Source organism: Osmerus eperlanus, chromosome 1, assembly GCF_963692335.1.
Source record: "Osmerus eperlanus chromosome 1, fOsmEpe2.1, whole genome shotgun sequence".
In the NCBI taxonomy this organism is placed as follows: domain Eukaryota; kingdom Metazoa; phylum Chordata; class Actinopteri; order Osmeriformes; family Osmeridae; genus Osmerus; species Osmerus eperlanus.
The window spans coordinates 16,730,251-16,756,269 of NC_085018.1; the positions used below are offsets into that span (position 1 = coordinate 16,730,251).

At 43.9% G+C, this 26,019-nt stretch overlaps 1 protein-coding gene across 2 annotated transcripts in view; it reads right to left on the bottom strand.

Moving 5' to 3' along the window:
• The window catches only part of fbln2 (fibulin 2), a 32,764-nt gene that overhangs the window by 2,148 nt on the left and 4,597 nt on the right, over positions 1 to 26,019 (bottom strand). The window contains exons 3-17 of one of the 2 annotated variants that reach the window (XM_062464300.1): positions 16,380 to 16,503; positions 16,093 to 16,222; positions 14,905 to 15,103; positions 13,252 to 13,461; positions 12,077 to 12,187; positions 10,616 to 10,717; positions 9,107 to 9,247; positions 5,953 to 6,087; positions 4,448 to 4,585; positions 3,839 to 3,982; positions 3,342 to 3,470; positions 2,724 to 2,849; positions 1,954 to 2,070; positions 1,180 to 1,308; positions 303 to 426 (exon numbers count right to left, since the gene is read on the bottom strand). In XM_062464300.1, the coding sequence (XP_062320284.1) occupies positions 303 to 426; positions 1,180 to 1,308; positions 1,954 to 2,070; positions 2,724 to 2,849; positions 3,342 to 3,470; positions 3,839 to 3,982; positions 4,448 to 4,585; positions 5,953 to 6,087; positions 9,107 to 9,247; positions 10,616 to 10,717; positions 12,077 to 12,187; positions 13,252 to 13,461; positions 14,905 to 15,103; positions 16,093 to 16,222; positions 16,380 to 16,503 (2,059 nt within the window). The remainder of the gene's footprint in view (positions 1 to 302; positions 427 to 1,179; positions 1,309 to 1,953; positions 2,071 to 2,723; positions 2,850 to 3,341; positions 3,471 to 3,838; positions 3,983 to 4,447; positions 4,586 to 5,952; positions 6,088 to 9,106; positions 9,248 to 10,615; positions 10,718 to 12,076; positions 12,188 to 13,251; positions 13,462 to 14,904; positions 15,104 to 16,092; positions 16,223 to 16,379; positions 16,504 to 26,019) is intronic. The other variant, XM_062464308.1, reaches the window with a different exon arrangement.

Below are 26,019 nucleotides of genomic sequence, written 5' to 3' on the forward strand. Positions count from 1 at the left end.
ATTTCTCGTTACCCGAACACACATGCTGAAAGCCATATGGTCGAGCCTTCAGGTACAGCCCCATGGCAGAGCCCCAAGGTAGATCCAGCTGTCCACAAGGTCTCTAGTTAACTGCTATACTATTAAGCACTTGCAAGAAGTGAGGTTTCTGCTCTCTGGAACACATTTCACTGAATTGAGTGCAGAGAGCCCCATTTCCAATCCGCAGAGCTTTGATCAGGAATGCTCTCTGGAAACAGATCATTCTCTGTAAACAGGGGAGAAACACCAGGTATGGGAAGAAGCAATGAAGCATTTCTTACGTGTCTGAAACTTTCTTGTAGTTCTGAGGACAGTCGAATGAGAGGCACCTGAAGCCTCCTTGCAGATTGTAGCAGGTTTGACCTTGTGTACAGTTGTGGCCACCAGTGGTGCATTCGTCAATATCTACAAAAGAGGACAGCATGCACACTGTTCTATTTACATGTATCATTCAGGACAGAAATGACTGTACATTGCATCAGACAACCACACTATACTCTACATTTGAGCTTTTATGTTGTATCATGGACAGGCAGAGCCAAGATGAACACGAAGGAATATGACAGTGTGGTGGGCTGCAGGATAAATGGCTCAGTCTTTAATAACAATTTTCAGGGACATGTCTGTCAGGGAGTGACAGAGCACTCTGTCTGCTACTGCCACAAGTCAATACTAGTCCCAAAGCCACAATTAATTATGCATCTCATTTTACAGACAAAGCACTCATTATAGCTCACTAGGTCCAGTTCTCCATCTTATTCATCCTGCAAATGTTAACCTTTAACAACTTAGTCCTACTATCTTTTGGCAGCAATTTCCCCCAGTGCAATCTGGAGAGTATAGTCTATAGGTTATCTGTTCCAGCTTGAAGATAAGTGAGAGGGGCCTTTAACATTGCCTGTTGCGTTCTGTCTCACTTAGCAACACTAATGAACGACTTGCGAATCTATTAAGGATTCTCAAATTGAAAATAGATTCAAAAAAGATTGACTACAGTAGGCGTATATGGAAATGACAGAGGTTTTGATTCTAGGAGAGTCTACATTACATTCATATTTATAATAATTCCCTGGAGAGTAAAGAGCCATATTGCATAGTTGCATGTTGTCTGATGGTTGACTGCTCCTACAGTATCCAGAGAGGGGTGTTGGCCCCCACCTCGGCATGTGCGTCCATTGTTGGACATGGTGTATCCATGATGAGGACAGGCACACTGGTAGCTGCCAGGGACGTTGACACACTCGAAGGCACAGAGGTTTCCAATACTCTGGGAGCATTCGTCAATATCTATGAGCCAGACAGACCAACAGCAAGACACACAGACAATCAGACACATGACATTTCAGCCATCACATTGTAGACAGAACCTCTATCATGAAAGGCCACAGGCATAACACGACTATGAAAAGGGAGATTACTCCTGATCTCTGATAGAAATGTGTGTACAGTATGAGTGTTTGTGTGTGTGTGTATGTATTTGTTACTTTATGTGCATGTATGTGTAGAGTATGTGAGACATACAGTGTGTACTGTACATGCAGGGAGTGTGTGTGTGTGTGTGTGTATGTGTGCATGTCTGGGAGTTACTGTCAGAAGCTACCTTTAGGCCCTGTCACCAAGGACAGCAAAAAATCAATCCCTCATGACAAGAATCATGAATCTATTGATTTGCTGTCTGCACTTAGAGAAACATTGTATCATTACTTAGGTCAGTGGACACTGAGTCTTTGCCTTCACATGCCTTTGATTTGTAGCCCTGCCTGATCATCATTTGTAATGTAGACATACACACTGACAGGTGAAAATATCAGTATGGGACACTGTGGGTTGCACCCTTGAAGAAATAAATGCGTTTTACAATATATCATTTAATTAAATCCTTAACGTTATGGAGAACCCTTTCTGTTAAGGAAAATTAGATGCTACTCTTACCTTCACAGGAGTGTCCATCCTCTTTCAAGTAAAAGCCCTGGCGGCAGTAGCACTGGTAGGAACCATATATGTTAGCACACTCCTGACTGCAGGGGTTGCTGTCACACTCATTGAAGTCTGTGAAAGGGCAAACCAACACACAAGATTAACCTAACTTTTCTCAGATATTGTACCCTGAAATGTGCACCTACAGCACAGAAAATGATGCCCATTATGGCACTTGTGTCATTGACATGCTAGCAAACAAATGCAGAGAAGCACCCCAGGCCAAGTCTCTAAACCAAGTCCTTGAACTAAACTCCCCTTAATGGATAGCTTCACCTAAGTGTGTGGGATTGACAATGTTAGTGGCTTGATTAAGTTTGTTAAATAACGCCATTGACAAGCCCAGCACAGTGTGAGCGATACTCCCTCCCAGGTTTGTTCCCTGACACCCACTATGTCCTCTACTCACTGATGATAGACTGCACCTGAACGTCGGGGCTAGTTACATATGCACCAGGCATTCCCCGACTCCAGAGATTGAGAGTAAATTAAATTCCAGCAGAAAATAGTCCTTGCAGATATCAGATACTTTGAATGCGCCTCCTAAATTGTGCGCTATCAGCGTTATCTTATAAGCTACTGAAACTCAGAACGGTAAGCTTTTAATGCAGCAATTTGCCAGGAGCATTCATTCACAGTTCCTCAATGGAACAGCAACACACAGTGTCTCTGAATAACTGTATACAGTGGTTTAAGAGTGTCATTTTCCGAGGGGGTAAGAGCACCTTCACAGTTCTTTCCATCGAATGCAAGGGAAAAGCCCGTCGTGCAGGAACACTGGTAGGAGCCTGGGGTGTTTTCACAAGTCTGAGCACAAAGTCGGCCTGGGTAGCGCCAGCACTCATTCACATCTGTCAGTGGAAAAACAGCAGACATTAGGAGTAGCAGAGGAAACATGTCAGTCAACTCCGCTCAACAGCCACGTCTTCCCCTCAGGAGCATTCAGAATCATTATCTCTAAGTAACATTAAGAGACAGAGAGAGTCAGGAGAGTGAGAGGGAGTCAGGAGAGTGAGAGGGAGTCAGGAGAGTGAGAGGGAGTTGGGAGAGTGAGATGGGAAGGGTGGAGTGATTAAGGGACAGAGAAACACAAATAGAAAAGTGGGTGCTGTGCTACCTTCATTCGCAAGCACAGACCCAACAGGCTCCCCACAAACTGCACTGAGTATCCTTCTTGTTTGTCATTGACCCTGTGTGTTGTATGGCTAAATCACTGTAACCACTAGTGGTGCCCCGGGCTCCGTGGTGATGACATCTTCAGTACTGTACGACCCTCAGTCATCTCAAAGCACGACTTTACACATTCTCCACAGTTTCTCCTAGCGTGGCGTGGGGGTACCTACCTGTGCACACCTGGCGGATGGCGTCATACTGGTAGCCCGTCTGACAGTCACAGCGGTAGCTGCCGGGCAGGTTGTGACAGATCTGGCCCTCGCCACAGCGGTGGATGCCCGTCTGGCACTCATCCACATCTAGATGGATGGGAGATACAGCTCCTCAGCAAAGGCTTGGGAACAGACAGTCTCTTTACCTTTCCACAACCTCTCTCTCTATCTGCTTCCCGGTCTCTCTTCATCCTTTTTCTTACCCATCCTCTCTCTCCCTCTCTCTCTCTCTCTCTCTCTCTCTCTCTCTCTCTCTCTCTCTCTCTCTCTCTCTCTCTCTTCTTCTCTCTCTCTCTCACACTCTCACACACTCTCTCCTTTTCTCAACCACACACAAACCACCAACCAACCAACCAACCAACACACACATCTAACAGCATAGCGGGTGAAAATGAGTTGCCTAAGATGGGCAGTGTGGTTGAGTGTGTGCAGTACTGCGTGTGTTCCGCTCTTACCGACACACTTGACCCCGTCACTGCTAGAGTGGTATCCCTGGCTGCACACGATGATCTTCCTCTGGCAGGTGTAGGAGCCCACGGTGTTGATGCAATTAAAACCTGAGCTGCAGGGCTCACTAAGACTGCTGCACTCATTAACATCTGCATGGGACAGAGGGGGGAGGGGGAGAGAGAGACAGACAGAGAGAGACAGAGAGAGAAGGAAGGAAGGAAGGAAGGAAGGAAGGAAGGAAGGAAGGAAGGAAGGAAGGAAGGAGGATGATTGTTGGACAGTGGATGGATCGATGACAAGTTTATTATTTAAAGAGGGGTACATTCAAATGTACCCCTCATGCCTTGGATTTCAATCATGTAATCAAATATTGACACTGGGGCTGATCTATTCAATATGCTGTTGTGACATGCAGTCGCTACAGTCCTGATGCCACGATTTCAACCCGGTCATAATCTTTGTGATTTTACTTAATACTGATCAGTATTTCATATTTACGACCTTGCATATATATAGGTGCTGCCCAGGACAAGACCTGTGAAACATGTCAGGGGTCTAACAGTGTTCCTGCACAATTGCCTTTTCCCTAGGGAGGAACACTGTCTGGTTCTTACCAATGCAGTTGCTGTGGGAGTCCTGTGTGAAGCCAGTGAGACACTTCTGTCTGGGGTTACAGAGGAACGAGCCTTCTGTGTTCTCACAGTGAAAGCCAACCCCGCAGTTGTGAGTACGAACCATACACTCATCAATATCTGAAAGAGGAAAGACATGCATCAGGCTGACTCTGGTGTTGAGCAGAAGGGTGCACTAAACTGCCGTCATGCACATTGAAGTCATCTTCAGTAGACCACAGACAGGGATGGCACTAGCCCTTCGTGTCTGTCTGTTAAGCAGCAGTTCAGTATGTTAGACAGTGGGTGGCACTGTGGATCAATGGCAGGACAAGCCTCTGAGTTGTGTCAGGGATGTTTCCACCCTGATCTGTCAAATTTGGACTCTTCAAAACGTGTCGTGGTAAAAATACACTTTTCTGTGACTCTGTGAGCTTATTAATGAGTCTTCTCAACTTAGTAACATTGTAGTTATTGTTATACATTTCAAGCTATCATGACAAGGAGAAGTGTAATGGAGCTGCGCATCAGCTCAGAAAGGGTAGTTTTGTTCAGCCCGTTGAGACTTGTTCTTGGGAACAAGTCTTAAGCTGTTCATTTGTATTTTTCTTGCCCAATCAAAATCATACGAGCACATTTCCAGCATCAGAGCATTGATTTCTGCTTGCTTTCATGCAAATAATTAGTTTTTTCCCTTCCTAGCCAGTCCTCTAAATATTACCTTCATTATCCAGCTCCATTGATTAGTGGTCCCTGGTGCCAAGGGTATTTTACCGCATGCGCAATGTGGCATTTCAGGGTGATTACTGTATCACTTGGAGAACCTGACCATCGGCTAATGTAGTTTACAACAAACATCTCCGGTGAGTCAGTGTGATGCCAACCATTATGTCTTATGACCTGCCTGGAGCTACGGAGGAGCTTATCTTGGGCCTGACCCACTCAATACTGGAACGCTACCCTCCTCAGCTACCTTGCCAGCAATCTGAGAGGCAGCATGGACAGACGTTTTGCCCTGGAGTCTCAAACAAACAAGTGTCTGGAGTCAGTAATACCTGGCTGTGTTCGGTGTTAATGATATCATTGACCATTTTGGGGGGTATGTTATAGAATAGCCCTTTGAGGACCGGGCATTTAAGGTTGTCAAGGACACAGTTAGATGCAGTGGAGCTGGGGCCAGATGACATACTCTTTCTAAGGGTCTGACAGCTTTGTTTCAGAGTCGATTACAAAGTGCTACAGTACACTCAAAAGAGGGATTTATTTTGGCTCCAGCACCTCGAATCGAATTAATAGGAAACAGGCTATTGAACATCACACACTCTGAGGTTTTATCATCCAAACCTGAGGTATTGCAAATTGTGACAGCAAATGTCCGACCTTATCACAGACGGACATGAATATTGTAATGGTTAATGGGTAATGGCATCAAATATTAAAGGGACTCCCTTGGGTACATTGTTCCTATAATTATGCTGTGGTGATGATGTCATCTGTTGTTAACTCACCCTCACAGACGAGGTTGCGAAGCTGGTAGCCTGCTGGACAGGAGATGTGCCTCTCACACACAAACGAACCTACTGTGTTCACACAGCGTTCGCTAGGCTGGCAGCTATGGGTGTTGGTCACACATTCGTTCACATCTGCAAAAGGGCACAAGAGTGGGAGTTTGTGTGTTTATGTTTTTGGAACAAGAAAGAAAGAGAGAGCAAGCTAAATAGAGAGGAGGAGAGAGAGAAAGAAAGTGAGCGAGATGGAGTGAAAGAGAGAGGGAGAAAGAGAGAGATGGTGAGCTGGAGAAAAGAGTGTGATGAAGGAGTGATGGCAGCAAGGGTGGCTCCCAGGGTTAGGTTGTGGACAGCCCATGCATTAGGCCCATTTGGGCAGCCCCCGCTCTCCCGCTGTCACCATGACAAAGCAACCTGGGTCAGCAGCAGATGGGCAGAAGCAAATAAACACCCCATGAACCTCATAGGGAAGGCATTCCTACCTCTGTAGGTGCCATGTTTGGGTTTGGGTGGTTGAAAATCATGCGGCCGTTTACTTTACGAGCTGTCTTCCAGTCCCAGGCCAAGATACTCATTATGTCTAAAGATTTATTTGGTGCAATAACGTCAGACAAGGTTGAAACAAATTATTCTGACAAACACATGAAAAGAGGAAGGTGGGTGGGGGTTTGGGGTTGGGGTTGGGGAGTTGGTGGAGGGGGGGTGAGGCATCAGTGGGCCATTATTTTAGCTCAGGACAATGAGTGCTTTGTGGTCCATGAGCAGAATCCAAAATGTCAGACCTGTGCCAAGAAAAATAATCTTTTGCTTGCTGGATATGTTTACTGGGTCTGTTTGCATGAAAATATTGTTGTAAAACCCCATAAAATCCTTATCAGTCAAACAACGCAACCAAGTTTAAACAGCACACAGACAACGTGGATTTATGATATTAGGGGCGCCCTGCAGATGTGGTGGATTTCATCCCGGCTGCGCATCATTGTTATAAACTTGCAGTATTTCCCTTATCGTGTCATCCCCATCACTGTGGATTGGACTGTGCCAGTAAGTGTATGTGCATGGCAAACATCCAGATTTGAAGATCACCCCTTAATGTGGTGCATTCCACTGGGAACCCCACAGAAAAGTCTGCACAAAAATCTGCACAAGGGGTCTCGTGGAAAACAAAAAAGAAAAATAGAAACCAGATAAACTTTACTGGTTTATTCTACAGTAGCACTATCTCCAGACAGCCCTTCTCCTTGGTTTCCCCCCTGTGATTCTTTAGAGCTGGTACCACAGGGAATTCAACTGAACTGTGAGCCCTGTAACATCTTCCCTAGCAAAGCATAGACTGATCAGAGATTGTGAAGGTGCAACGGGGCTTTTCTCCCAGATTCAGAGTTTTGTCTTTGAAATGATTCCCCTTACAAGGCTCCACGCTCAGCCTATTTCAAGGTTCACATACTGTATCAAAATATACACCCTCTAGAAAACAATATGATGAACTCAGGCTAGGTAACACTGTATAATTCCCTGACAGTGGAACCATCTCTTACAAAACACAGCTCCCAACAGACACATGGGCTGTGGCATTTAGAAAAACTATTCCTTTCAGGCAACATTTACAAAGGCTACTGATGTTCCTTAACATGGACACATGTTTTCTTCATTGTGGCAAGTGTATTTCTATCAACAGATAACATTCAGCTCTGTCCTTGGAGCCCTGCAGACTGTAGCCGGGTCCTGAAGGACAGAGACCGGAGACGTGTTTCATCTGAGCGTGTTGGCAGGGGAGGCTCAGTCTTGTTCGACGACCAGGCTTCAGGGACCTGCATTATTTCATTATTTCCAGTGAGTCATCAGAGGGGAAAAGAACCCCGCCCCCCCCCAACCCCTCTGCACCCACCCACCCACCCCACCTCCCCCGGTCCCCTCCCCTATGCACCCACCCCCCATCACACAGGCCTACTCCCCAGGGCCCGCAGATTACATTGTTGCTGGGAGCAAAGTGCTTCAACACGGGATGGAAATGGATCCTCCGTTTTAGAAAATACAAACCCAATTTGAGCTAACAAGGCAGGAGGAAGTGATGTTGGCAGCCTGTCATGGGGGAGTAGAGGAGGAACTGGCTGTGTACAGACAGATGTCCCTGAGGCAGCTGTCCCTGAGGCAGCTGTCCCTGAGGCAGCTGTCCCTGAGGTAGCACCGCAGAACACAGAGAAGGAAGGCATGTTGGAAATATTTAAACACTGTTTCTGAACAAAGTCCAGCAGAGAACATTTTCTACACATTGTGTCATTGGACATGTAATGGAGGCCAGATTGAGAGTGGATGGATTCAGCCCTGGTTGGCCAGCTTGTTTGTCTGCGTTACAAGCAGGTGGTTAGGCAGAGGCTGGACAGCGTGACTCAAGTGCAGGCGGTGAGGATTATAGACTGTGAGCATTATTTCTCAATCATCTCTATTATGGGCTGGATGCTGACAGCTGAGACTCAGGGCTCAGATGATCTCAAGTGGATAAAAGTGAGGGGGTTATCTTTGGTTTGCCAGCCTTTGCATCACAACACCTTTGTCTTCAACTGTAAACGCCAAGAAAAACCATTCAACTTTGACAGTGCAATAAGGTCAAACAGAGTTAATCAGGTTTACAAATATTTGTGGATTCGAAATATATTACAGGCTAAGTAGCTTAATCAAGTATTGGTAAGAAGACAACCACACTGGGGATATGGCAACTCATGGAGTGCTGACAGACTTGAAAGCTATTCGTTGCAGGGACCCATCCAAGATATCTTTCATTAAATAATGTGTGGCATCTGTGTCCTTTCAATTAACTGCAGAAGGCTGATCTTTCCGCCATGTTTTGCGTAATGCAGAACAAATCCTCTACGACCCTCTATAGTTCGTGTTGTCCCCTGAGTGATCGAGACAATAGGGACACATGGCGACCGCATGCATGAGAGCGACAAATCAGTAGGACTCCTGGCACCGAATGTTCTCGGTGTGTGTGTGCTCTCGCAAATTGTGAGAATGTTTGTGTGTGCGTGTGACTGTGCGTGGGTGTGAGAGAGAGGCCTGGCAAACCACAGAATACCTGTTCACAGCTGATGGTGCAAAATAATGATGAGGTGATGGGTAAAAATGATGCTGCTGCACAGCATAACTGTCTTACCCAGACACTCCATATTCATGGTGTGTATGAACCCTTCGTCGCACATCTCATTGAGCGAAACACATTGGAAGGATCCTTCCTTGTTCACACAATAATCCCCACTGGAGCAATTGTGTGTGCCAGTCCTGCACTCATTCACATCTGAACGTTGAAGAGGGAGCCATGGGGAGACATAACAGTCAGATCGTAAAAACAAACACACCACTCAAGCCTAAAATGCATGCTTGGTTTTGATATGCACAGCTCGGCAAAACTTCCGGAATGTTGTATTATTTAGTTGACCCCGTTATCTGTGTGTTTCAGGGTAGACAAACATTGACATTCATCCACTCACTTCCCTCCATAATGCTGGAGTGAAACCCAACTCTGGCTGTTTCCTTTGTTTCAGTCCAGACTAAATCAAATTCTGCCCACCCACACATTAACATATGGCAACACTTTATGGGAGAAAGTCTTCATCCAATCTCCTAAATTAACTGACAGTACTGTGGGGAAAATGCTAAGTCAGGAGATTACTTGAGAGGTATTATGATAGCACTAAAGCTCTCATCATGCTGTCACAGTCTCCCCTAGTCTCCCCTTACTAACATTCAGATTCTACTAACATCACAGACATCCCATACCCTAAGTCACTTCCACCAAACTAGAATATATCCTTGACTACACATTCCTTGAACACACCATCACCACACAAGTGTTTGAGGGGATTGAATTTGAGTTGGTCACTGGACCTTGGGCGTACATCATGTTGTACATCATTTATCAACTCTCAATAAAGAAACATTCGAGCACATCTGTGTCCATGCATGCAGAGGTGATGAGAACAAAGGGGCTGTGTAAAACTGTACATTGAATCCCACCTCAATACTGTAGAAGAAAGAGGCCATATCCCTGTCAACAGTTAAACTCGCAAATCCAAACATCAGTTTACAAACTATTATTGTAGCCAAATGTATTACCGGCCATACTGGCAAGAGAATCTTGGCATTGTAAAAAATGTTGGTGTGGCGAGAAGGAAGGATCTGGAAGGGGTTGGAAGTGGAGGGGAGAGTGTAACTGGAGACTGAGGGGAGGCCAGAGCCCACAGATGTAAAGCTAGTGTTTATTATTGCAGCTATGGCTGATATAAAATAATTGGCTATGGATCAGTCGTGCTTCAGGCCATAGAATCTACTAGTAGGAAATTGGAGGCCAATCAGGCTATGCATTGTTAAGTGTCGCAATACCTGTATTTTTCTCCTTCATGAGTGACTGAATCCAATTAAAAGAAAAAGTCGACAACCCCAGACAAACAGGAGGTTTGTTTTGTCGTTATTTGTGAGGTTGGTTTGAATGCGTGTGCATGTGTGTACATGGGTTTGTTTGTGAGAGAGAGGTGAGGTGTAGAGGACATTTGTTAGCCCTACTGGAGGGCAATAGCTGGAGGGATACACAAGTTATTTGTGAATCGAACCAATTACTGACAGCCTTGTAACACTGGCAATCCTGTCTGACAGAGGAGTCCCTCACCTTCACATGTGTGACTGTCCCCCTTCAGAGAGAACCCTGGGAAACAGGAGCAGTGGGCCTTGCCCGCCACCACCATGCACTGCTGCATACAGGGGCCATTTCCTATAGCAAGAGAGAGAGAAAGTTACCATGAAAACCCTCAAAATTCCTCTGAATACTAACCTGGGCCCTAGAAGGACACAAAAAAAGGCTTTGTTCCAGTTTCCTCTGCCACGTTCCCCTGGTGTGGTGCTCCCCAGGCATCCCATCCTCAGATTCAAACTTAATCTGAGCTGTCCAGGCCTCATTCTACCCCCCAGAATCACAGCCCTTACGAGTCACTGCATTCTACGTGAGCCGATCAATGTCCCCCCTCTTTAAAAGGTCAATACTCCTGACAAAAAGAGAAATGACAAAAGAACTGTTTATTTCCACTCACACATTCTTTTCCTAAAACCCTGATGGGGAGCTGCCTAGGATCTGATCAATAAATCAATCAGCCCAATCTTATAACTAACAGTCGCCAGCACTTCTATGAATGTGGACCTTAATAGACAGGTTGGGCTTAGAGGTGAGAAATGGGACCAGCGGGGCATGTTCCTTACTAATGCTTTGACTCTGTTTTCCACTTCCATGAAAAACATTTCACTCTTAAAGAACCACATTCCCCAGTGGCAGGTCATCTCAGTTTAATCTGAAGTATCAGTATGCAGAGCAAGATAAAATGTTCATGGCTGTCCCTCAAACTCCCAGCAGAGGGACTGTCCCTATTTCACCCTTACACTTGAGGAGCCAGGCGCAATACAGACAGGCTCATTGGTCAAGCCGACCCCAGTCCTAACCTAGCCAAACCATGTTAAGTTCAGCCCAGCCCAGTCTGCTAGATTATACCAGCAGGATTTTTTTTTATAAAAGAAGAGCTGATGTGTTCTCCAGATGTATCCGGCCTACTGACTCCCTGATGTGGGACATAAAAGGGAGCCACCAGGGACAGCAACACAGCAGAGGACTCCTCATGAACCACATGCCCCAATACCATATATGAGACTCCCCTAGCCTTGAATCACTCTTATCACTCTTTCAACCACACAAGCTACTCCACACATGACCCTAGCCAGATGGATGGCTCTGAGGAGATCATGCTGGAGGTGTTACAAGGAGGCCAGTAGCAGACACATCAATCGTTTATGAATACTCTGGAACTTAGCTCAAGTACTGTACAGCTAAGTTTGTTTATTTAATATCAGGTGGTGCTAACAGCAAGAATTTTCTGGAATCTTTGACAACTCCCTTTTGAGAACTGTAGTAGGACAATGGTTTCATAGCATCTGTCTACAATTTATCCACAGCTCAAAATTAAGTAATTCTGTGGCTGGTGGAGCAGTTAAATGGTTTCAATAACAAGCCTGCAGGGCCACCACAGACAACTTAGTAGTCAGAATGCTGTCGATGAGGGGCAGGGTAACAGGAGCAGCATCCTACCTGCACAGGGGTTAGGTGGAATTGTAGAGATAGAGGTAGGAGCCATGGTTGTAGACTGTTCGGTGATTGGTCTGTCATCGCCTCTTACTCGATTGTCTTCCTCTATACTAGCTAGGAAGATACAAATATACAAACATTCACGCGCGCGCACACACACACACACACACAAATACATTTAGAAGGGAGGTTGATCCCTCCATTCATATATATAGTGATCTATGTTGTTTTGTTCAGGGTATAATCTAGAGTTAACCAAGTCAAAACAAGACCATGACAGAGATGTCAGGCCTCATCTCACTTCTGACATTTTAAACCCTGCAAAATGAATTTCATGGATTTTGAGTAATGTCCAAAGGATCTCTTTGTGAGACAATATGGTATTCACAGGCCTCAGTAAATATCTTTTTTGGCTGCATCCTCTCTCACTGCTGTTTTAAGGCTGGTGAATGTGCCTCCAAAATGCCAGGGATAGTTTCATGGTCTCTATTATAGTATTCATCATCATCATTACAGTCACCATAGCTTAACTGTTTTGAATTGACTATAAAGGGCAGATGATAGAGTCAATAAAACCTTTTGAAATATGGAAAATAAAATGAAAGTTTCATCATACAAGGGTGGTGCCACTGCCTCTCAGAGCAGCTCTGTCAAAGGGTTGTGCCACTGCCTCTCAGAGGAGCTCTGTCAAAGGGTTGTGCCACGTAACCAAGGCAACAGAAGAGACAGGGATACACATACCCAGCCAATGGATGAGTGTGCAGGGAGTTGTCAAAAAATAAACAACAGTTTATATATCTGGCAACAGCATCCCATGTACCATGTCTACGTATGTGTGCAGTTTACATAATAGGATAAGAATGTCAACATTTAAAACAAAAAAACACCTACAGGAAGCTATTCTATGGGTCTTGTAGGTCTTTTCGAGGTCTATATCAACCCAGACAATTTGAGAGTGTGAATATTTCACCCAACTACTGCAATGGAGACAGAGCAAGAGATTAAAATGTATAAGTGGTTAAGACATCTTGGTTAACTCTTTAATACATATAGTATTTAAAGTCTCCAAATGCAAATTGAGCAAAATATGTATTTTGTTCTGCGGAGAACAGATAACTAGGAGGTAGGCAGACAGTACGAGTCAGTCACATGGATAGGTCCAGGTGAGCTTGCGGTACCTGGAGCACAGCTGTGTCTGTCCTGCAGCAGTGTGTAGCCCAGGTGACAGTCACAGCGGTAGGAGCCCCAGGTGTTGACACATGTGTGGTGGCACAGCTGGCCCTGGTACAGCTGACACTCATCCACATCAGGCTGCTCCTCCACCGAGTTCTCAGCCTCGTCTCTTCCCCCAATCGAGAAGGCCTCCTTGGGGAACTTGCTGTCAGAGACTGGCACAGAGAAACGGACAGGACCGGGATGCTCATAAAAGCAGGCTTGTACAGTTTCCTCATTAAGATGACTCGAACACAAGACACAACATCTGCTATGCTACCTCTGGCAGCTGTTCCTGGTCCACCTCTGTCTACCACACTGTCAATCAGCCCTGTTCATCATGTCATCTCTCACAGCTGAGAGTAATAAAGATCCTGTAGGATCCTAATTAGCCGAGCCCCAGTCAGAGAGAACCAGGTCTCTTCTGAAGGGGCTTTGCCCAATTAGCAACACACACAGTACACACAAACAGCAGCAACAGGTCCACCATCAGCTTTGGGTAAATATTTCTCACAATCATTACCTAGGTCTGGATACTGAGCTGCTAAGGAGATTAAATCTTTCCGCTTGAATTAATCATACTGGGCAGTTGTACGGCTCTAAACATGCACCTAATGGAAACATTTCTTAAATCTTAAAGCTGAAAGGCTATTGGACACAGTGCTCTACTATAGGTACACATCAGCATCAAGAGAGAGAGAAAGAGAGGAAGAGTCGGAACCGAAGACGTTTACAGCCTGTGGTGCTTCTATAGCTCATTGTAGCTTAATTGAAGTTCAGCATGACATCATTTAGTTTCCCCATTATAGTAGAGGAAACTTAGATGAGTTGTATGGTAAGAACAGGGCCCATTAAATAGATTCCCAGATTCCTGAGATTCACCTCATACAAATGGTGAATTAAAATAACAGAAGGTTATGGGCAGACTTATCCTACTTGACCTCACCATTAGAAAGATGATGTCTGTCTGTCTGTCTGTCTGTCTGTCTGTCTGTGTCTGTCTGTTTCTATCAACCTGTCCCTTAGTCAACTGTACCGTTCCTTTCATCTAGGAAGGGAATTCAAATCCTTTATGGCCCTTGAGTTTGAAACAATAAAACTAGAGTAAAAAAAAGCTGGTGCATAGTGTTATGAGAAATATTCATCTTACCCTGGCAGTAAAACTGAATCTATCAATGTAAGATGTCACTGCTATTAAGTACTTGCATCAGAGACAAAAGAAAACTTTGCTGGCATGGATAGAGAGGCAACAGCCTGCACTGCCATCTGGTCCTGATTCATCCCAGCTTGCCGACATCTTCCTCCATTACTCTCAATGGTAACACAACACCTGACGGAGCCGGATAGGGCATCTGTCTCTCTGAGTTTCTATCAGACTTGGCCCATAATCCACCTGTGACATAAACTCGAACGAGAAACAACAGCAATACTTCATCTACAGACGTGAGTCATGCCTCAACTCAGAAACACGGTCATTTTTTAAGATGTGTCAAGCCCTTTGATGGTGATTGTAAACACAGTATACACACACACATACCGCAGTTTTAACACGCACAGTAAATGACAACAACATGTTACACTACATAGACAGTGTCTGCGAAGTCATGCTTCTGCTTTACCTTTCTTTGGCAGGGCTGAAGGTTGAGGCATCGCCTTCTGCTTTAGCGAGGGCTGGTGGAGGCCCTCCTCCTCCTCGTCATCATCCTCGCAGCAGGTGAGGAAGATGTGTCCGCAGGGGTAGCCCAGGTAGTTGTGAGCATCGCAGCCGCGTCCCTCAGAGCGCAGGCGCAGTCCCAGCGCACAGCAGCTGCAGCACACCTGCCCATTCAGACACAGCAGCAGAGCCTATTAGGCGTTTTTCTCCACAAGAGCGCACTTCACCTTCCCACTCGTTCCCACTCTGTGCGGCTCTCCACATTGAGCCGTGTTTAGTAAACATGAGAGGCAGGCAGGAAATAGGAGACTAAATAGGTAAGTATGGCTCTGTTACTGAGAGGTGTTAGCTGCCAGGCTCTGAAGCTGAGACCCAGACAGAAGAGAAGGCCAAGACCCGTCCCTCTGACAGACCCTGCTGGAACAGTGACCCGTCCCAATGGTTCTGCTCTGCTGCCCGAAACCCATGGAGCCAAATCAACAGGTCTTCTCTGTGAGAAATGCAGCTTTTATTTTAACTGACATCAAGGAAAAAAAGTTCACTTTCCTCTCCCCGTATGGAAGTATTCTCAGGTTTCAGCGATGAACGGAGGTCCAATCGAGTATAAGGCCATTCGGCAAGAAAAGTAAATTATCTCCAACAAACTCAAATAAACTCTCTGACCTTTTCACAAAACTTTGATACTGGCATCACTATCTGAAATTGAAATCTTACCGAGGCCAAACACCAATGTCTTCCAAGGCATGATTAAACAGTTCAGATTCTTATACTAACCACCTAACTTGTTTTTCATCACATTCAGTACATTATCCAGAAGGAGCCAAAGAATGTCCAGTGTTTGATTGGACTAAATCAAGGGTGGGACTGCATGGTTGGAATTGTCTATAAGGTTTCCGTTCCATTTAACACAGAGGTCTTAGATAAAATATTGATTTAGGCTATCTTTTCACAGATGGCATGCTTGCCGAGAGACTTGATTGAAGGCAATCATGAGAATATCCACATAGCACAACATATCCAGTTGTCTGCGTTTTTTAAGTTCCATATTTCTCTAGACATAGCTATAACAGTTCAGTCAGAAAGTAGAACTTCACGGTTTCTTTGTGGGCCTGTGGCTTAAGGCACAGCTGGGGGGCTGGAACACGTGACTTGCCTGGTGGGAGTCTTCTGTGCACTGGTCCCCAGTTCCCACCTCACACAAGTCTCCCTCCCTTGCTGCAGTCATTCCAGCCAGACACCTGTTCTCCCTCAGAAAACCTGAGCAGCACTGCTGCTGAGCAACACTGACACACACACAGACAACAACAACAATAACAACAACAACAACAACAACAGAGTAGACATGTCAGTTTTGATGATTGTAGAACAAAGTGTGTATGTGTCAAAGTTTGGATGAAGCACATTGAATGAATCAGGGAAGGGTGAAAAGAGCAGACTTACCTACATACTGAGTATTTGTCGTGTTTCAGCAGAGGCATGTGATTGCAGTGGTTGTGCTCCACTGCCCACCTCTGGCCAACCTCACAGCAGCTCTCCACCAGGTCTTTAGCAGAAACACCTGGACCTGTACACCACAGACACATACTTTCACATACAGCCTGCTGGATTTATGAAATCAAAACACATAAGCAGTAAATCCAACAGCTTGTATCATATTACACCCCAGTGCAGTATTGCTATACTGAGGGGAGAAGAGAGACACAGTCCTCAGGTACAGTGCGCCCTCAGACAGACACCTACTGTACTCCGTCTAGGCGCCACAGGCCTCTCTTCATGAGTTTGACAGCTGACCGAGAATTCACAGCCTCGATGACAGAAAAATATTTTACAGTCTGTTCCATCCCTTATATCTTTTTACTCCAAACATTCCTAGTTTACAATGACTGACGTCTAGGGAGGGGATTTAATATTGCTCACATGAGAGGGATCAGTCCCATGACAAGACTGTCACCACGTAGATTGAGAGAGTATCGGTCTGGCGATGGGCGGTCTGAATCATAAAGGTTATATGAATACTGCCACATCCATGCTGACAGGATGTCTGACAACTAGAGACACATGTAGGGATTAAGGAGGAAGAAATACATTTATTTTGTGGAACTCAGATTCACGTCTTGATGAATGTTAAATTTAAATAAAAATAAAGCTGACACTGGGCCAAGTATGCTTTCAACCTTTGCTCGCTCTTCATGGACTACAATTTATATATTGGATACTATTTGTAACCTGTCTAGAAATATCATCTATACTGTCAATGAACAAATGTCCAAATAAAATTCCAATAATTATCAAAATTGTTTCCAATTTGCTGCTGTATCTACTCCCTTGTCAAGAAAAAGGGGAGCAAATTCAATGTAATCAATTTAGGCAAACGATAAAAGAGTGAGCCGAAAGAAAATAGGAAATCATTACATTTGTAATTAAATGAATACCTCCCATTTCTGAACCATGTTGCTATGAATCACCCGAGTTAGTTTCAATCAGGGCTTATTTGAAGCAGGCACTGCTGACGTCAGCCTCAGCACAGAGGGACAGTGACGTGGCTGCCACCCCCGAGCCTTCATCCTGCTGGACTGATCTTTCCCCTGCAGCTCAGGCGCCACCCGACATGCTGCCCTGTTGGTCATCTGGGGTACAGACACACAGGCTGGTGCAGCGCTGCACTGTGGAGATCCTCACTATCTGTCTTTCTGTGTCACATCACACATGCACAAACAGTTTTGTCACTCAACTATCTTATTACGAATAGGAGTCAGGAGGAAACATTTTCAAACAATAATGGCAACATTATGCAAACAGGCCACATTGTACAGGCCCCATTTTACCCTCATTTCAACATGAAAAAGGCAAAACGTCAGCAACGCTGACACCTTAATGCTTAATGGATTTCATTTTGAGCTTGTCTTTGAACATCCCTTTATTCTGCCTGCTCTTTTCAGTTCATTGTACGGCATGCTTCCTTTAAAGCCGAGTAAATAATCATCCAGAGCAAAGAAAGTCAGCAGCTTACTTTGCATAATTTATAGGTTCTGTCTTCAGTAAATATGAAAGGCTCTGTAACAAGCACCGATTTCTTATAATTTACAAAAGCACAGGCCACATGCTGTATCTTAAAATAATATATATTACTTAGTTAGAAAAACATTACACTTATAAAATATATATTCGTTAAAGTTCACAATTCTCTTTAGCAAGAAAACGTGTATTGTATATTTGTATGCAGCTGAAGTGTATACATCTACCAAAGTACATTCTCAAGCTAGCAAACAGTGAAGGGAAAAACACACTGCCTATCCATGATTCAATAAAGGATGTTCATGGAGATGCAGAGATGACAAGAGCAGGTACAGTGTGAGGTTAGAATGCACAAGGCCTCCTTAATGGCCTTCTATTTCATGCTTTTAAAGAGGGCTTTACAGCCTCAGTCCAAATAGATGGAAACATACAGTTCAACTCTCACCTAGGTTCAAAGGTTTTTCTTTGTCAGTTAAACCATGCGAGAGCTGAATCCAGTAGCGTTTCCCAGTGCTATGTGAAGTATGTTCCAGGAGGGCTTGCCAAAGGCCAAACATGAGGTTCAACCGGAGGGTCAGTTGCAGCTTAACATTCAGGAGCAGTCCACTAATTACCAGAGAAACAATGGACATCTATTTATAGCTGAGACACCAGACTTTTGTCAATAACTTAATTTATGACAAACTAAAGTAAACAAAGAGCTAACTTCTGATATATTTTCTGCTTCTGAAATGACCAGCAGGATTACTAACCATGTAGTTTCACCAAACCAAATCAGTATGTCTTTGACCGTCCTTGTCGTTATGTTCCCTACAGCTAGATCACTTCTAGCTCTTACAGGCTTGGTCTAGAGCACGCTCACATACACATTTATAATCATCTCTTTATTCCAAGAGTGAAAATAAAGCATCCTTACTATGTTATTGTGTGTGACTATAACCATTTTGGTCACTACAAAATGTACCATACAGTATGCACAGTACGATAGGTATTGTGCTATTGTAGAGTGTAGGTCGTTGTTTGTGTCAATGTATGTGAAGTATTTGGTTATCTATTTTATAAAACTCTATTGTATGTGTCCAAGACATATTTCATTCAGGACAATAAAGTCTGTCCTATCTCATTAATCAATACAACCAACAGGAAAGGAAGTCCTAGTTGATGTAAGAGGAGAGCAGCAATTGAATGTGAAACAAGTGGCCCTACCAGCCCTGGGCGTATGTCACTTCTCTACCTCAGAAGCTACTTCCCTTCTTTTAACAGACTTGACTGATGTTCTTTTTCCTGACAGGAATGTTTGTTTTGATGTGTTTACTTGTGCAAGGCCATGTATGAATTGACTACATTCTCATTGTGTTTAATGTATGTCAGTTTAATACAATCCTAAAAATGCAATGTCAGGATGTGGAAGTGTCTTGGCTCCCACCACTCTGGCATGCATGTAAGATATTCTTGCCTCAAAACATTTAAAATGCTATCTATCAATGTTGGTCCAAGATAAAGAAGCCATACACATATCTAGCAGGGGAACACAGTATGTTCCCTTGTTGGAGAGTGTCACCACACCAACACTAGTTTTGACATTTAGAGAAATGAACTAGGCCTTCATAACCATTCAAGTGAAACACATTCACTGTAGGTCAACATTTGAGTCAAGCACAAGTTGTCTGCCCTCTCAGCCCTGAAACTAAGATTAAATAAGCAGCTATGTTCTCATTAATATAAACTGGTCTTCATTTACTCTCATATGGAGTCAATTTAAGTTACATGGCAGAAGAATTTTAGACCAGCCTGTTATGCCTCTCCTTAACAATGACCTTCTCACACAAACAGACTGTTACAGCGTTAAATGGCCAAATGGCTGACCAAGCAGTGTCATTTCTATGACTTTTCTTTCGTGGTTTAAATCACAAGGAGCTCATCTGTAAAACAGATGGGAAAGACTGGGCTACAGCATGTGCTCTCCACCATCTCCAACTGACTGAAACAGGTCTGTCTTTGTGCCTCAAAAGTATAAGCATTTCAAAGTCAATGTGTGAATGGAAATGGTATACCGTCAATGACAAGTTTTAGTTTTGGCCGATGGTTTGTGGTTAAAGGAAGGCTCAAAATCACTTTCAAATTCATACAGCAACTTTTCAAAGGGACAATTTCATGCATAGTTCAATATAAATTGCATTTCTGGTGACACATTTGCAATGGGACCAGCATAACAAAGTGAATCAGCAATCAAAAGAGATTTCTCATTATCAATATGATTATGGTGAATAGGAAATAGTTTACTTCTCCGTTTTTGGTAAAGCAGAAAGTCATTGACTTTCTAATAAACCTCAGAAGAAGACATTCTACTTTGAGTGTCAAGTTATATTCCTATCGTACAGTTTAGTAAGTACAATGTCTATTCAAAACTACTTTGCATAGCTTCTTTCAAACGTATTCTGAGCCTTCAAGATTTTATCTCAACGACAAAGACAACATAATACACAGTAAGGAGTACTTTTCCTACTTGTCCTATTATGCTTTCTGTTTCTCCAGGGGGAAATACAATTCAGCATCTCTTGTAAAGGATTTGGAACAATGGAGCCATCAGCTTTGTTTGTGTTGCTCCCCACCATAATGAGGCTTTGTTTAGCAATGCTAATCTCCGCCGATGCCCTGCATGCCTATCCGGTCTCCCAGCTCCCATCAACTCCTTCATGTCTGGCAATCTATCACTCCCAGACACACGTCAACACATCCCAGACTCCACAGGCTCCCTGGGCAGCAGGACCCAACTGTAACTGGCTTACACCAAATTCCAAGGGTTTTATCCTTCTGGATCTACCACATCTACTCTACGTTAGTATAAAAAACACCATGCTCTGTAACTGCAATACCGTATCACTGTTGAATGCAAAACTATGTTTCTCTATGCTCATGAGGTATTCCAGCCATAAACAAAGGTCAAATAGCATCAGATGGATTAACTGAATTTATAATTGTAGCTTGTACAGTAGTATATGGTGCTGGCTTGCTTTTGCAAAGGGATCCTTAAAGACTGGTGAAGACCGGTGACATGGCTGAGTTCAATAAAACAGTTCTGGATTACATTTGAGTCACTTATTTCATATCCTGGAAAGACTTTCCATCTGCTATACTCTATTATGCTTAATACCAGAACGTCAGACAAAATCATTCACTGGTCTGTTTGGGACCCTACCAACACAAGTCATTCAGTTCTGAGCTATGGACCAGACAGGGCTTTGAAGTTGGTGTGTTTGAACGAGAGTTAGCCTCCTGGCAATAAGAAGCCTGGTCTCCTTACTGAACCTGCATCATGCAGACATGATGATAGGATAGTTATCTGTCTCAAACTAAAAGTAGTCAGGCGACTTTAGCTACTACAATGGAATAATATTGACATGAAAAGAGAAAAGCTTCTACTAGAGAAGCTCATCAGGATATCTCTTTTGCAAACCTTTCTGGGACTAGGTACAATTAAATGCTACACACCCTACAACCAAAGTGTTCTTTGTTTCACATTCCTTAGCTGACAGAAATGTTATTGTTAGAAGTGAAAGATGATTATCTTGATTGTTTACAAAACTGATACTGTTCTGTTCCTTCAATTACCCAGGGGATACCGGAAGAGCACTGCATTCTCTCTGTGTAAAGTTGGTGAAAGATTCGAGAACGCCTGTCCAACTGGATTCACACTCATGTCCTAAACAAACACCACTACGTACCAAGGGCTTACATGATATAGTTATGCACAGGAAGGACACAAGAGGTTTAATGGAAAGCAGTGGTCAGTGTACAACATAACACCAACTATAACAAAGAGAGGAAGGTTAGGCTGGGTGAGGTGATGGAAAGCTACACTAAATCATCAATACTTTCCCTTCACAAGAATGTCTTCCTGTCTACTTTATCGAACCGGTTCCAAGTAGTTTTACTTCAGATAAGTAAAAGGCACAATCCAGTGACATCCTATCCATTTGACCCACAATTCACAAGTGAGGGCCTCATTTACTGTACATGAGATCATTTTCTCTTTTTTTTATAGAAGCAGGCACTCTCAGATGGCATTTTGTATTCTTGTGAGAAATAATAAGAGAATCACTGCTGCATTTCTTAGAATTCAAGCCTCGCTCTACAGAACCACATCATGTCTGAGAGAGAAGAGCCCTTAGGCAATAGAAATAAATAAGGTATTGATGCCTTTCTTCTTCCCTAAAACACTAATATTGTATGACACAAATGGGATAAGGTCCAAGTCCGGTATTTTAGCAGATGTAATATTTCTCTTGGCCACAGCCCAGATATTTATGCAGCCTGTGCTTTAGCAACACACAAGGTTTTTATGCGTGTGATGCCTCTAGTTCTTTTTGACCGCCGTGGACGTTTGTTCAGCCGCTACCCTGTGGAATTGTTTCTTTGATGAGGGCTACAGGTCAGGTCTGGCGCTGGGATGTGAGTGTGAGGAGACCCTCATAGGAGTTCAGTTTACCCTGGGACAGTGGAGCCATGGGGAGCAGAAAATTGCTTAGGGCTTAGGGTGCAGAACATAGTCCCCTTCGGCTCAGGCTCAATAACAGGGCCCTCTCATCCATCAAATAAAATAGTGTTTTCACACTCAGACAACGACTTCAAGTAAAAGCCTGGGGCTCCTGAAAATCCCCCACTACAGTATATCACCAGGCAGTGGTCCCCTAGACAGACAGAGCAGACCCAGGGGTGCTTCGTATGGGACCTACTTCTACATCGTAAATGACAGGAAGTCAAGCATCTTAACTGCATTGTGGCCCTCTAACTGAGCAGGACCTCACTAGCCACCTACGGTCAAGTCAATACCTGCAGTAATGCTGGTTATAGAGCTTGATGATTTGTGAGCACTGCTGAGCTGGCTTGTCCTCATTTAGGGGATTGTTGTTTGACCCTTTGACCTAAAGAGCTTGACCTAGTCAAGGTTAATCCAGCACAGGTCACGAGTGCAGACTGAAGTCTCTGCCACAGCTCATGGGATATTCCAAAGGAGTAAGCCATATGTATAGATCTTGAGCACCAGACATAATGCTATGACTGCCAAGAATAACAGACAGGTTGAGAGCTCAGAGATAGGGGTTTGAACTGCCTCTAAAAGCTCCCAAAACTGTTGAAATAGTGTGAGGTGATTACACTACCATCTGTGAGAGACAAATGACTGTTTTCACAACGTGTTAACTGGTGTGAACTGTTACATTTCCATAAGCAAATTATAAATCATCATGCCAAAAAATCCATCCATTCACACGGATGAGGTTATATACTGCAATACGTACAAGGTGACAACGTATTTAGTGTCATATTGCAGCTCTAGATAATGCATGATCAACAACAAAAAAGGCAAACTACTTCAGTAATACTGTACAGTTATACTTCCCCACTCAGGGATGTAAGGTAATGTAGCAAACTGAGAACAGACTGTCAGGGGACAACTGTCTGAAGCCAAACTGCCTTTCCCACCCAGTCTGCTGCATGAGGACAGGGGTCATATCGGCACATACACACGCTCCAAGGTCTGCCAACAACAACAACACAGCACTGGGAGAGCAGCAGCCTGCGTCTGCATGAGACGGCTCAGAACAGCAGAGAGCAGACGGCCCATACATCTGTAACCCTCTCGCACTGACTTACTAATGTTGGGCGACAATCGAGCCCCTGCAAGTATGGTGCATTCAAATGAGATACGGCCATTTTGAAAAAAGTGGAGTTGATGTTTCTCTGACTGCTGCTAATGTGATAGCAGAGCAACACACGTGAGGGTGGCACCTGGAGCATTGTGACTCGGTGGCAAGATCTCCAGCTGGAAGGGTAACTAACATGGGCCCTGCACCAGACCCTCTCTGCTACTGGAGCAGCCCAGAGCATGGCCTACTGGGGACTGGCAGCTGAACTGAGGCAGAGGCCTCCTGACTCTGGCAGGTGTCAGGGCTGAGGGGCCACAGAGACAGAGGCACTGACAGACATGGTGGATATGAATGAGTTGGCTCAAAATCAGGGCACTCTTTACCTGACACTGTTCTGGTTGGGTTAACACTTTGGTGTCTGTTTGTTGAGCTTATTCACTGAAAATATAGTGGAAGCTATGTTAAGAAACTGAATGGTGACAAACTGGGCGGCTTAGATTATTTGTAGAGATGAAGGGTGTGAAAGATGCACAGTGTTGTTGGTATTTCATACAGACTTCCATGATGAATATGGCTAAAAAATGCAGAGAGATAGTTTACATTTAATCATTTAGCAGACGCTCTTATCCAGAGCAACTTAGAGTAAGTACAGAGACATTCCCCCAAGGCAAGTAGGGTGAAGTGTCTTGCCAAAGGACACAACGTCATTTTGCACGGCCGGGAATCAAACCAGCAACCTTCTGATTACTAGCCCGATTCCCTAACCGCTCAGCCACCTGACTCCCACTGAACACACTGAATCAATTTGTTATCTTTACTTATGGCTTGAACTCCCTCACTCACTGAAAAATAGTGATGCACCAAGGGAAAACTGCAACAGCGGAGACATAGACATCCATCCACAAATTCAATAAATCTGTTCACAGTCAACTCTGGAAATGTAATCTCAAAAATGTAGAAAAAATATTTTTCATATCATATCATTGCATGTCTATATCCAAATGAAATCAAACTAATGCTGTTAATATTGGACAAACGATAGGGAATGGCATCATCAAATTTAATTAGTAATGTGTGTTTCTATTTTTGTGTACTATTAACGTGGACATCCTCCAGATTGTAATTCAGCAACCTAATTTAACTTTAACTTTGGAGTTTAACAAACAGAGAAAACTACATGAATTATATATTTTTTTACTTGAAATTGCAGTTTTTTGTGACCCCAACATTAGAGAAATTGAAACATTTAGTTTTTTCGATGGCCTTTTCCATGTCCATTTCCATGTACATGTTCCATGTACACCACCAGGGTACAAAGATTGACTTTGGATCATTTTTGATCCAGCAGTTATATATTGAGTTTACACACCACAAAAATCACTAAGACACACACACACTATGATACATTGATTTTATGTGTGCAACTGATTTCTAATACAGAGGCTATAAAGGTGTGGCAGATTACAGTTTTTTTTTTGCTGAAGCCATGAGTGCACGTCTCAGTGTAAAAGTGAGTGTAAAATTGTGGTGCCAACTGATTATATGCATCACAGCAATACTGTACACCCAATGAGTACTTAGTGCCCTATATGGTCTATAAGATTTATTGAAAGTCAACTGACAGTCTTTGTGTCTGTTGATCCTACCAAACAGAGGCTGTATATGTCTGTGTGTGTGTCTGAAGCGCTTGACCAGTGTATCTGTCAGAGAGCAGACTGTGTGACCAGTGTTTTGATTACAATAGATCCCAGGGGATGTGTGGAACCCAGACTTTGTTTCCCACTCTGACCTCTGAGCCAGACTCCTGCTAATACACAGTACTGTGGAAAATATATTTACCCCAGACAATCCAACACTATACTATTCCAAAGATGGTGATAGTTGTGACCTGACTGGGGCTGATAAAACAAACAAACCGGATCACAAAATAAAATTGGGACAAAATGGCAGCTAAATTGAATACACAGAAATCCTGTGTCCATCAAAACATCAAAGTGGAGCACAGCAACAAATCACTACAGTACACGAGACATAAACGTCTGTTCCTCCAGATGTTCCCATCAGTCATCATACATCCACAGTAAGGTGCAAGGACTAGTGGAAATGCTACAATATTTTTCATGTTGGAGAAAACTCTAACTTGCAGATTGTTTTGTGATGCTATGCCAGGGTGATCCACTGTCAGCAGGGATAAACTACAGCTCTGCTGCATATATTATCAGAGGAGAAAAGAGGCCTACCCTGCCCTCGTATCTTCAGAAGAAGTCGGGGAGAGGCAACCTGTCAAGGGCCCTAAGTGGTTCTATGTACAGAAAGCAGTTTATCTTGAATTGGAGCCTCCTGGCATACTGCAAGATAAGTAATTCCATCGCTTATGCTCTGCAGCAACACAAACGTGTAATTTTGGGAAAAGGTGC